At 41.6% G+C, this 13,873-nt stretch overlaps 1 protein-coding gene across 3 annotated transcripts in view; it reads left to right on the top strand.

Annotated features, from left to right (window-relative positions):
- The window catches only part of rbms3 (RNA binding motif, single stranded interacting protein), a 382,296-nt gene that overhangs the window by 322,708 nt on the left and 45,715 nt on the right, over positions 1–13,873 (top strand). For all 3 annotated transcript variants that reach the window (XM_049601753.1, XM_049601755.1, XM_049601754.1), the window contains 2 exons: positions 8,740–8,783; positions 13,189–13,285. In XM_049601753.1, the coding sequence (XP_049457710.1) occupies positions 8,740–8,783; positions 13,189–13,285 (141 nt within the window). The remainder of the gene's footprint in view (positions 1–8,739; positions 8,784–13,188; positions 13,286–13,873) is intronic.

Below are 13,873 nucleotides of genomic sequence, written 5' to 3'. Positions count from 1 at the left end.
TAAGCAGACATGACCAGTCTCACGCATGTAGACACACATATACTCACTGGCTATTCCATATGATTTTAACTTTCATTTTCATGGGAAAAAAAATTAACCGAGAAGCTTTCTAGGCCACTTTGTGTGTTAAGACAGAACGCAAAAGCAAGCTTAATACAAAGTCAGTAGGAAGAAGCAACTAGACGGCCATTTCCCAGGGCGGTGGAAATTGCCGCAAAATATGTGCATGTGCAATTTGAAGCTGTTTGAACTTAAGAGAAAATTTGTGCCTATCCTGTGGCTTTATGAATCCAGGAGGGACAGAGACAGACTAGAGGGAACTAACATAAAGACAGAGTTTGTGGAGGGTTCAGTCAGAGGCCAAGCTGAACACAACCACACAGGCACAGTCACTGCGTTCAGTTCTAGCTACAGGTAGCGTCTGTTTCACGTCAATTTAAATGTTTTCCTGTTGTCTCTGTAAAAGAGAAATCCCTCCTCTGCATTATCCCCCTCTCCTCCCCTCCACCTCTCTCTCATGTTTCACATTATGCTGTGATAAGGCATGGCAGTACGGCTGAGAGGCTGAGGTTTAACAGTCCCAGTTCAAGGCGGTGTGTGTAAATGTGTAAATCGTGTGTGGACATTTATTTGTTCATATGTGTGTGTTTATGTGCTGTTGTTTTGCTATACTTTAGGGAGCCTGTCTGAGATTTTGACTTTCAGACTAAGAACATTTTTTACAAATTGATTAGCTCCCAAACTTCACAGATAAAGGTTTGAATTGAGGCTATGGTTTTAATCAGCTCAGGTTGAAGACCTCAGCTAAGGTTTGAGATTAGAATAAGGTTTAGTTTAGCGGCAATATTTTATTGTTTATTTGAAACAAATGGATTTATTCAAACATTTTAATCCTCATTCCAGCAGAGTCGTCACCCTGTTGCATGTTCTTCTCCTGTAACATATGGCAGGTGTTTCGGGAAGCTCACCACACTCAAGACACAATACCAAAGTATAAAGCCTATTTTTTAAAGGCTCTTTGTTCACTTCAGTTCCTTTTCTTTATTGACTGATCATCGTTTTTTTTTTTTTTTTGTGAATAACATTTCCCATGTGCACTCGCATCAAAAAAAGAAACAGGTGTTCTCTATTTGATGCCATTATGAGCTCAGGGATTTGTACTAATGAAGGTCTACTGACTGCTTGGCTTTATCATTATATACTAGTATTTGACCTAAATGTGCAGAGCCTTATTATTTCAAATTTCCTGCAACGTGTATCAAAGAAAAACATGAAACGAATAAAGGGCACCATATATAGGAGGAGAGAAGAAAGGAAGAAGAAAAAGGGGAGGGTGAAGAGTATTATGTTATCCTATAGAAGAATCTTACACGTGTCTGACTTTTCTGTGCTAGTGATCACCAGTTGAAAGAATAAGATAAGTTGAGGGTGATATGTAATGCTTGGCTTGTAGCAGAGATTGTTAGCATTAGCGTTATTAACCTAGATTGTTGCCGAGTATTGGAGATATGCCTTCTCTCCAATGAAATGGTAATAGATAGCACTCAGCTTGTGGTGCCACAACAAAGACATTTGATAAACTCAACAGTAATCTCTCTTTCCATAAATCATGACCGGGTTACTCAAGATAATCCACAGACTTTACTGTGAGTTTTTTCACGTAGGAACTCTTTTCTTTCTACCAAACTACACCCGCCAGCCGTATCACTGCTCAGAAGAAGCATGCAACTACTGCTAGCTCACCTAGCACCACTGAGCTAGCTAATGTTACATCTCAGCGGAAAAGGAAACCATTAATGTTTGTATCTTGTACTGTCGCGAGCAAAAGCCTCCCATCCATGAGTAGATGCACATTTCCTTCTGGGCAGTGATATGGTTGGTGGTTGCAGTTCTGTAGGAAAAAAATAGTCCCTACATGAAACTGCTTACAACACGGTCTGTGAATTATCTTGAGTAAACAGTCATGATATCTGGAAAGAGACGTTGTTGAGTTTTTTAAATGTATGTTTTTGGTGCTTTGAGCACCACAAGCCGAGTGCCATCTAGTTCCATTATACTGAAAAGAAGGCAGACATCTGTACAGCTGATATCTCTAACACTTGCTAGCTCACTCCAAAACAATCTACATTAATAAATAGCACTGCAGGTAAGAGGAAAAATATGCCTTTTTGATTTTGGGGTGAACTGTCCCTTTAAAGGTCTAATTAGGCTGAGTGGAGCTCTTATTATCTTTTGCTAAGGAGAGATCATTTGTAGCTTTTTGCCAGTTAAGTGACCTTTCAAAAGATTTTTTTCTTACAACTTAAATTCACACCTGGCTGATATCCAATTACAATGCAAGTCGGACCACCTCCAGATACAGTGTGGCTCATCTGATAGCATTCATTTCGCAATGTATTCTGCATGCATTTACACTTATAGAGTCAACAGGAAGGCCCTTATAAGTACAGTATGTCATGCGTGTGTGTGTGTGTGTTTGTGAGCATCCTTGTGGTCATAGATCAGCGGTACAGGCAGGGCAGGGGAAGATGGGAGACAGGCATCACATGTTAGTCCGTTTATCAGAGCTGAGGCCATTCCTCACTTTGCTCCCTGTGGCAGGCAGATGAAGGGGAGCAACAGCCCACACCATCCAAACTCCGTCTCTCTGCCTTCTGTCTATAGCTGCAGTATTCTCTCACCCTCTTCTTCTCTCTTTCTGTCTTTAAGCACTCTCTCCTTCTCGCCATCTCTTTCTCTCTCCCACTTTGTCTCTCTGTCTCTTCCTCCCCGTGTTTGAAGTCTTCCCAGATCCCACAGCAACATATGGAGAGAGAGTGAGTGACTCACCGAGACTAAGAGAAAGAAAGAGAGAGGGAACACATTGCATGATCAGTCAGGAGTTACAAGGGTTGAGTGCTGCAGGGTGGGCTGACGGTGAGGATTGAGAAATATATGACAGATTTTCTTGTAAACTACCCAAAGTGGGAGTCTAGAAAGTGCTGTCTCTCGCTGTCTCATGCTGACAAACATATTAGTCACTGCATTTTTTTTTTTTTTTCAGCCGCACACACACAGACACAAGCGCCATGGGTGCTCATTCTTTTCTCCCTCTCTTTCTCCCTCTCTTTTCACTTCCTCACTCTCTTTCACCAACACACACTCCTACACACAAAAACTTTCAAAGTCACACTTCTCAAGCACCTACTCTAGGGGAATGAGTGAAGATGAAAAAAACATCCGGCTCTCCACTCTGTGTGAAAGCCTGACAGATGTCTGTGTGTGTGTGTGTGTGTGTGTGTGTGTGTGTGTGTGTGTGTGTGTGTGTGGCCACAAGGCGGGGAGGGAAAATAGAGAGCAAATCTGTGTGTGGAAGGCAAAAATACAAGGAGGGAGTGGGTCAGTGTGTGTGTGAGAGTGTGTGAGGACATGGATACAATAGCTCGGCTCAGTTTTCCAGCATGAGAACAGTTCAGCACAGGTGTTCTTACAGCTGCCTAATATAGGCTGTCCTCAACCGACCCTTTTTTAGTATCTGTGTGTTAAACACATGGAAGCTCACATGTACACATACATTTTTTACAACTGTTTCATTGGGATTGTGAAATGCATTCACATTTGCACTGGAAACACATCAGTAAGGCAAAATGCATTTTGCTCATCCAAAAGCAGAGATGATGTGATTTAATGATTGATGACAAAAAGTGGTCATTTCAGCTTTCATTACACCAAATGTTGGCATTTTGAAATTGTCTTTTAAAGGAACAGTCTGTAAGATTTAAGGGGATTTAATGGCATCTAGTGGTGAGGATTGCAACTTGCAACCTGCTGAAACTTCTACTGGTTAGAATTTCTCCAGTGTCCATTGTTCAGGAGGTTTTTAACAGAAGCTGAATTGCCCACATAAGTTTCTTCATCTCCAACACAAACACAGTGATTTAAACAGGTAAAAACATTAAATAAAGCAGTTTTATGTCACAAATCAGTGTTTCTCAGTTGCTGCTCGACACGTCAGAAGCCCTTTTTAAATAGGAATTGTGCAAATTTGCAGGAAAGCCCAATCAGTGTTTTTTCAGCATTGGCAGTATAAAAACAAAATCGGGGAGTGCAGCAAAATGCCACCTGCCTACTTTTGTTCATACAGAATGTGCCTTTTTCGGGGCAATGGGGGGCGTGAGCAAGTAACAAAATGTGTAGCTCAGTGTGTGACATAAACAGTGACGTGCGAGGGAATCCGCGGCTGGTCAGTCAGTCGGCGATTCTCTCATAAGTCGGCCCGTTCTTCATCGTTCCCCTCATTTGACGGTTAATGGCCTCTTTATTTGCGAGGACAAGGAGGGTGCGCAATTCCTTGTCTCCCCAGTTGCTCATCTTTACAGTGTCTGTCAGGTTTGCGTTTCCCTCTTGCTACTAGCTGCTCGCTAATTCCTGCTGTCAGCTGTTTCCTGTTTATCCACCGTCAGTGGGTCGAACGTGCGGCATCAGCAACAGCCCCTCCCATTGCGGAAGGCCACCTCGGTCTTTTAAACTAAAAGGTTTCCACCAATATGACTACCCTATGAGGCAGAAAATTGGGCACCTCGGATCAACTCGCCAATCCGGCTCTATGTGTAAAAACGCTTGCAGCTTGCCAGCAAAACGGCCCAACATTCGCGGAAAATCTGGCAGTGTAAAAGGGGCAAGAGATGGGCCGCTGACCCAGCACCTGCTAATGTGCACTCACCTTTTTTCTGATCCAGACATTCAGGAGGTTTTTATCAGAAGCCAAATTATCCAGGCTTCCTCCTCTCCAAAACAAATGGACCAAGTGACTAAAACTAGTTAAAACACTGAATAAAACAGTGTCATGTTACAAATTAGTGTTTCTCTTATGCTGTTCCAAACCCAGCACCTGGAGGTTTTTACCATAAACTGAATTATCCGCAGAGATCTCTTCTTCTAGAAAACAGTCAGACCCAGTGATTTTAACTGGTAAATACGATGGATGAAGCTGTTTCACATAAAAAACATCAGTGTTTTTCCAATGCTCCAACGCTCGTGGGAGCTTCTAACTACAGTGGTCAATGTGAAATCATGAATGTCCTATCTAGGGCCAGTGTTTGGTTTGTCCATTCTGGGCTACTGTAGAAATATAGATGTAGATATAAACGGCTCATTCTAAAGTAACAAATTCCCTTTCTGCCAATATATTCCCCTGAATCCAACACACTGGATCTTTAAATCATCTTTACAGCATGAGGTGAGGGAGTGCAACTCGATTTCAGCTAATTTGGCATGCAAAATGAACATACCTAGCTGCTTCCTCTCTAAAGTCAGTCTGTCCTCAGCAGCTTTTCTCAGGGCCAAGCTATGCTCACAGGATCTGCACAGTATCGACATTTTTTCAGTATTGAAACAAGCTCAGACCAAAAAAAAAGAAAAAAAACACAACAAAGAAACAAAGAGAACATACACAGACTGTCTCTGTCTTTTCCCTTTCTCCTTGATGCAGCAAAGCCAAAAGCTGACTGCATCGGTAATCAGTCATTGGCCATGCAGGGTCTCCGGTCAGGAGCTTCTCTGCTGTGGAATTCATCAGCACATGGAACCAAGGGCAGCACTTGGGGGAGTTATCAGCCTCACCAGACAGCTGGCCAAGTCTGCCACTGCTATTAGCGCACATGTGAACACACACTCACACACAGACAAGCAGTTCTGATCTCACATTTAGTGTAAAGACGGTGTATAAACACATTCAGAGAGACCTTTGCACATATTGACTCACAGAAGGGGACTGAAGGTGAAAATACACAAATAGAGTAAAAGATTTTCAAATAACACAGAGCTGATGCAAGTCCCTTCATCTGGCCTTTACATAAAGTGTCTCTGAAAGCTTTTTTTAACTCGTTGTGCAAATGCACTCTCACAGAAACTGAACACAAAGGCCACTACTCACACATGCATCCACACATCCCCATTCATTTGGTATGGATTCTGTTTTCGCTCACTCTCATGGGTTTGGTCCAGGCTCGCTGATCCCCCCTGCTCCTCTGAGCCACTGTTCCCTTAACTATATGGCTCAGTGTAGGTAGCCCTCTAGAGGGACAAGGGCAAAAAAGTGGCACAGAAAGACAGGAGGAGGGTAGATTAAGAGATGAGGGATGAAGGGAGAAAGGTAAGGAGAAAAAGGAAGAGAACATAAGATGATGGCGAAAGAAAGGAGGGGGAGGGAGAGCAAAGTGAAAGAGAGGAAGGGCAAGAAAAGGGAGTGTGTGTGCGCATGTGTGTGTGTGTGGGTCCGTGTGTGTGTGTATGCTGATGAAATCTGCCGTCCTCAGCAGCCTCCCGTTAAAAGAAATCGGATTAGCTCTCCTCTGGGAGAGAACCTTCAGGAATGCAGATGACGGATTGCGGCGCACAGATTTCTCTCCTGGACTCTTAGAGGGCCTCACACACACCTACACACGCACACGCACACACACACACACACACACACACACACACACACTTACACGCACACCATCAGCAGACAAAGAACTCAGTTTTCCGCTCACTCCTTTTCTCTCCAAAGGGCATTTCTTCATTTCCTCTCATTCATAAATACATGAATGTACGTGATTGAAATGGAAAAAGAGGCGTCCTCAATACCAATTCACTTTGTCCTATTGACTGAGCTTTTCCCCACATTGGCTTTGTCACTTGTCAGTTTTTCCAATTTGAAAATGAGTTGATTTTGATTTGATTAAATTTATTCTGAACAAAAAGAATCAGGGTATCAATCACATTATTCCCTAAGTACAATAAAGATACAACGGATTATCTGGGTGACATTGGTGCAGGAACATATCGACAGATTTCCCCGAGACATACAGAACATACTGGCACAAAATGACATCTGGGTGATGCTGACAGAATGCAGTACAATATATATGCACAACATGTCCAATGTGTATGAAGGAGATATTAATCATACCTGACAATGATCTACCTACTGAAACGTTGTGTGCTGGATTTTGGTCCTATGCACTTGTCATTAAATAGAACCTGTGTGTTTTTCCCTCTTATTTGTCATATATGTTAAAATGTCAGTTGTTCATATTAAACATGGCCAAATTTTCAAAAAATTAGGTAAACCCATGAAAAATTCATTCCTGCTAGCAAAAACTCAGATTGTTCAAAATGCTCTGTTTCCAGCATTTCTTTGTTTGTTGTGACGCATTTTTTACATGGTCATCTGCTCTAGGCAAGCTACTGCAAGTGTTTACATGATGGAGCCTATACTGCTACATGTAGCTACATGCTAACGCCAGGGAAACATGTAATTTTGGTCGCAAAATGTTGTTTATTCCTTCCTAATTTCGAATCATATTTGCTGCTGGAACATTTCCGGTGGGAAGATTTCCGTAGAGAAGATTTTATTGGTGATTTTTCACAGTAGAAAGTGCTGCTATACTTGGTTACAGTCATTCCCCAACTGTGATAATGATGCAGAGACGCCAAAATATGGAAGACCCAGAACTGCAAACCAGCCAGAGCAGGCTGGGCTTTTTCGGGAGGGGGGGCTTAAAGAGACAGGCGCTAAAACTAAGTGTCTCAGACATAGAAAATTAATTTCTTTTTAAACCGTCATGCCGCTGCTAGCTGTAGCTAAAGGTATTGTTTTTGTGTTGTCCATCAGTCTGTCCGTCTGTGCATCCCATTTTTATGAATGGGATTATTTAAAATGGCTTTGATGGACCTCACTGTTTTTGACCATAACTCAAGAGCCAAGCCATTTATAAGCTAATTATTACAAAATCTTACACAAATGTCTGATAGGATAATATGATGAAGTCATGAGATTTTATATCCAAAAGGTCAAAGGTCAACTTCACTGTGACATCATAATTTTCTGCAGAAACACTTTTCTAGCCATTATTCAACACCATAACTCAGGAACAGAAGATACATTTGATCAGATATTGAATTTGTGACACCACCACCTTGAAACTGTGCTGATTGTTTAGGTCTTCTGTGCCGTGGGTTGAAGATGTGTGTGAGGCATCCATGTTTTAGAATTCGTAGCTTCTTTGCAGCAACATTCATACTAGAAGCAAAGTCTACTGTCATGGCTACATATGAGTCTGGAGTCCAGATTTGGACGTAGCCTTTAACTGCAACTTGACTGGTTCGTAGAGGTATACAACCACAAGGCAGTCATTGTAGTTACATTAAGTGCATTTAACATTACAGCTTGAAAACATGTTCTAGTACCCACCCAAAGTACAAATATGAGCCTGAAAATTAGAATAATAGGTCCCCTTTAAGCAGGAGTAGTTTGACATTTTGGAAAGTAAACATATTTGCTTTTTTACAGAAACAAGATTGAAACCACTCTCATGTCTGTATGCTCTAAATATGAAGGTACAGCCAGACTTAAAACAGGGAAAACAGCCAGCTTAGCTCTGTTCAGAAAAGAAAAAGAAAAAAAAGCTGCTACCAACACCTCTACAACATGCTAATTAACACGTTATATCATTTGTTTGTCATGTGTACAGTAACTGAAATGTAAAAACATAGTCTTATGATCTTTCTCTGCTTCTTGGCAAAAAAGGGAGGAAGCACATTCCCAAAAACGAAGAAGGAAAATACAGAAAAAAAGATGAAGGTGTTGTTTCAGCTTTATCTGCACTGCCTTTTCAATCGTCAGTCTTTTCCTTGTTGCAGTTTTATGTCATTTATTATTTTTCTGATCCAAATCTCTTAATTTGTGATTAATCCTGCATGTTTTTTCTCTTTCAGACTGGCATGGCGTTAACATATGATCCAGCTGCAATGCAGAATGGGTAAGAGCTTGACAGTCAATCCATCCTTGGCACTATCTAATACACTCACCTCTTGGCTCATAGGACCCGTTCAATACCACTGTCATACATAAAGATTAATGTAGTGTCTGCACTTTGTTACTGTTTGATTAGGAAAATCTATATGGGCGCCGTATCAGTTTTCATAGGTTGGGATGGGTGAAAAATGGCCAAGGGCAGCTGTGCGAGCTTCTGTGTGTTTGGTTCTTCATGTATGTGTGTGTTCCTGTGTGTTTCTGTGTCTTTATGTCATGACTTAATGCTGCTGTGGAAATAAATGACCCGGCAACATGTTTTATTTTTCCCCGCAGTCCTGAGACAGGAAGGAGAGTGTTTAGGCTCTCCTCTGTCTCCCTCTGGCCTCAGTCATTCACAGGAAGCTCCTCATTCCCCGCTTCCTAAACCACTTATCCCCCAGTGACTCGGAGTCAATCTCAACTGGATGAATAGCATCACTCATTACACACAGCCTGCCATGTAAAAGCCTGCTTTGCTGCAAATCCGCCAAATTATAATCCCACAGATATTTGTGTTAGGCAACAGACCTGCTGGGAAAGGAGTGATTCACTCGTATTACATTCAACCAGAAGTTTAGCTAAATGATCATGTTCCAGGAAAAAAGGAAATTAGGTGAATTAAGTTGCAAAGAATGTGAAAGTAGTCAGTTTTATACAAATGTTACTCAAAGTGGAAAATAGACATAAAGCGTGAATCAGTGGCAAAGAATATAGAAGTATACTGAAAATTTAATTCATAAGTTAATGGAAAGTACAAAATAAAACTGCAGTTGAACTGAAAGTGTAAAACAAAAAAGCCACTTCACATTTGTCAGACTGTGCTTACTGGTACATCAAAATTCAAATGCAAATTGGATCCATCCATCCATTTTCTGCTACTTATCTGGGGCAAGGTCACGGTGGCAGCATGCTAAGCAAGGTAGTCCAGACATCCCTCCTCCCCAGCAGCATGGTGCAGCTCCTCCTGAATGATCACAAGGTATTCCTAAAACAGATGAGATATATAATCTCTCCAGTCTACTGGTTCTAACCCAGGATCACCTACCACCTACCAGTTGGAAAACCTCTTAGCAGGAGACATCCTGATCAGATGCCCAAACCACCTTAACTGGCCCACCTTTGACATGGAAGAGTGGCGGCTCTACTCCAAGCCCCCTCCAGATGTTGTGGTCCTTATCCTATCTCTAAGAATGACCCCAGCTTCCCTACGGAGAAAACTCATCTTGGCTTTTAGTATTAGCAACCTCATTCCTTTGGTCGGTAACCATACGATTAGTAAGTCAGAATCTTTTCCTTCCAGCTCAATTCCTGCTGACATTATACCAACCCACCTGTTGATTTTATGCTCTATTTTATCCTCAAATCCCAGAAATCCTTGAACTCCTCCTCTTACTAGAGCATCTCACTCCAAACCTAGATGGAGAAATCCACCGTTTTCTGGCAGAGAACCAGGGCCTCGCCCTCGAAGGTGCTGACTTCAAGTCCTCTGGTTCCGTGACTCGGGCCGCTTCACACTCAGCTGAAAAACATCTCAGTGCATACTAAAGGTTACGGTCTGATGAAGCCAATAAAACCCCATCATCTGTAAAGAGCAGTTCTGAGGTCCCTAGTCCAAACATTCCCACATCCCACGGCTGCACCTTAAGATCCTGTCCATGAATATCACAAACCGAATCAGTGACTTCACTGAAGCTCAGCATCCACTGAAAAGTCTATGACTTCCTGCAGAGAATACAGACTGAGACTCAGCTCTCACACCAGCTCGTAGCAACAGCCAGGGTACCATGTAGTCCCACAGTACCCCCACAAGACTCCATGTCCTCAGACAGGTGATCTCACTTCCAACTGGTGGGCAACTGACTTAGCATACAGAGCAAGAATGTCCAGTGTGGTGGATGGGTCCAACAAACAAAGGACTTTCAACCAAGAGACTGCTGTATGTGTCCTGTCAGAAACCAAAATTCAACATTGACTCATGGATCTTTTTTCTTAACCCTTCCAAGTACTTTTGTTGCCTTAACTGTAAAACAAAGTAAATCTATGTTAGTTTAAGTTTATTTTGAATAGACACTATGTGTGTAACAAGCAGAAACTAACACAATGTCCCTGAGTGTCCAAAACTGATTCTAGAGGAGTACTCAGAGCATCTTAGTTTGATGCAAAGGGCTACTGACGAAGCATTGGTATCTGACAAGTTGGCAGTGAGAATGTTTTGCCCTAGAACCAGTCTGTGATGCCAGGCATCAGCAGTCCTCGCCATTGCCTGCCAACCAGCTGACAATGCACCTGAACCCAGTGGCTATTCCTGTGGGTGGAGAGCACACAGGGGCAAATTGGATTAGTAAATTTAAAATATAATTATGATGCAAATTACCCCTGTATATACTACTGAGGGGTTGAATTTACATTTTCTAGTTTGCATTATATTTGAATTTGACTGTATACTTTTATAGGAGAGCAGCAAGTTTATTGCCCACATTAAGGCCAAACATTAACCTAAAAACAGTAAGATATTTCACCATCTCTCAAGTAACACATTAACAGAGTTGTGTTTTATTCCTTGTGTTTTATTGGTAATACTGTTTTATTGGTGATGAAGGAAATTGTCATACAAAACATTGTCACTATTCCAACTAAATAAATATTTCATGTTTTATCAATTAATGAGCTATTTGTGAACAAATATATATTTATTGTGCCAAAAGTCATAAAAAGTCTAAAATATTTTATCAGACATTATAACATGAGTCATGTTTGTGTTCAGTTCGACTCGAGAGAGGTTTACCTTCCAGTTTGACCTCTTATAAACAAACTATTAAAACTCCAGTGTGAGAAATTGAAATAGATTTATTTGAAATTCGGGAGTTGTAAAGTTACGGTAAAAGGACTATAAACGTCAGTCACAGATACATAATATTTTAACAATCTATCGTATTTAACCATGCTTTATAGCCGGGGTAAAACAGAGGTAAATGAATCTTTTCTAGCAAACTTCTAAAACTTGCAATCAGTTCAAAGTCATAACTATTGTAACCCATTAAGGATTCTTCATAAACAGAAATCTGAATATTAATACAAAATCTCTTTGCAATGGAAGCATTTTGGATTCCCTTTATAGTCCAAGTGGATCAGTCACGTTTGAGCGGGCTTGGGTTACATGCAGGTAAACAGTCAGCATGGAGAGCAAAAGAGGTGGAACGCATCGGCTGAAATGCAATCTCAGAGTTCATCTGCTATCATCTGCCAATGATTTAAATTTTTAGTAGCTTTTTTTAATTCATATGCAGATATCTGTTTAGACACATTAGTGCACAATCAACTCCAAATGCACTCTTGCATCTGAAGTTGTTAATCAGACTGTAAGCAATGACCGGCACACAGAGGAGGAAATCTTGGCCTGCATATCCATTATCCAGATACCCGCTGGCTACACTGGAACCACAAAATGTTGTCTGTTTCCCTCTAAGGCTTTATCGTCATCAGTCTAACAGCCGATGGGTTCCAAGATTGTCCATCAAGCTGATAAACCAATGTAAAGTTGTTGTTTTTAGCTGTTGAAGTGGCCTGGGGTCTCCAAGGTTAAAATATAATGTAATACACAACAAAGAGCTGATGCTGTATCTTCAATTCAAATGTAGGGTGGTCAAACCTTCTACATAACTTGTCTATAATCCTTGGCCAGTAATATGATCTTCAGCTCAAGTGACAGACTATTGGACATTCCACTTTGCCTCCCTGGGGATCACAGCAACATTCTGTCGCTATAAACCTTTAGCAACGAGATAAAGTAGCGGAGCCGACCACCTCGCTTCTCTGCAGCTCATGTCAAACCTCACCTTCTTGAAATGCATTGAGTTTTCCACAAGCTTAGCCTACAAGCGTGCTGCTTAAGCCAGCCAGCCAGCATGGTACAGTGCAGCCTTAATACTCGAATCCACATTGGAAAAAAAAACATACAGACAACCTCCTACTTTATACTATGACAAAGCTCAATTTGATGTGATAAAACCCGACTTTTCAATTGAGAACGCTATAAGACACTTCATGAAACTTTTATGTGGCGTTCGAAATACAATATATGGCCGAGTGTTTGCTCTGAACAAGCTGCAGGATAAATCGACAGTGCGTTTGTGTGTCTGTGTGTGTGCGCTCTGGTTTGCAAGTGTTTCTTTTTTATATAGACAGAAATCTTTGTACAGGCGAAAGATATGTCAGTTAATGCACCGTTTTTGTATTTTTAACATCTTTCTATATTTACATTATGTTCTATAAAACTAAAATGAATTTGACAAGCTAATTCTGCTGTGTCCTCTCCTCCTCCTTTACCTCCTTCCCCCTCTTTCTCTCCCTCCCTCTCTGTCCCTCCTCAGGTTCTACTCCTCGCCTTACAGCATTGCCACCAACCGCATGATTGCACAGACCTCCATCACGCCCTTCATCGCTGCTTCCCCCGTTTCCACATATCAGGTGGGCCATAATGCACTGCATTATGGGTAGATTGCTGTCTATGTATGTGTAATATGAGGTTGTGCTATGTGTAAAGGGATGGAGGAGACGGGGCGGGCTGCAAAACAGCATGAGGTTCTCTCTTCTTCTCTCATCGTTTTCTTCGCGGCTCCAGCTGTGCTCGATGACATCTGTTTCGTAGGCGGCAAACACAACAGGCATCAGAAAACAAGCAGCAGAAAAAAAGGGATTAAAAAAGTCTGACAGGGTAGAAAAAACTAAAATCACCCATCAAGAATGAAAGAGTCTAGGAAAAACAAACACTTCCCTCCCTCCCAGTTTTCTGACCTCTTTGTGCTCCCTCGGCTGCTAACACAATACAAGCGGGGGTTTTTTTTGGTTGTTTTTTTTTTTCTTCTTAGATTTTATTTTTGCTAACTTCGATGCAATCGCTTCCTCTTCCAAAGTGAATTTCCACATTCCTCACGGCTGTGATCTGTGGAGTAATGAAAGAGAACAGAACAGGAACGTGAAAATTGGCTGTGTGAGATGTCAAGAGCGTTAACCGTTTTCCGTCACCGCACATTTCACGCAGCACCCTTTGCCGAA

Source organism: Epinephelus fuscoguttatus, linkage group LG17, assembly GCF_011397635.1.
Source record: "Epinephelus fuscoguttatus linkage group LG17, E.fuscoguttatus.final_Chr_v1".
Lineage (NCBI taxonomy): Eukaryota > Metazoa > Chordata > Actinopteri > Perciformes > Serranidae > Epinephelus > Epinephelus fuscoguttatus.
Note: the sequence above shows the minus strand (reverse complement) of the source record. Positions and strands in the feature narration are given on the sequence as shown.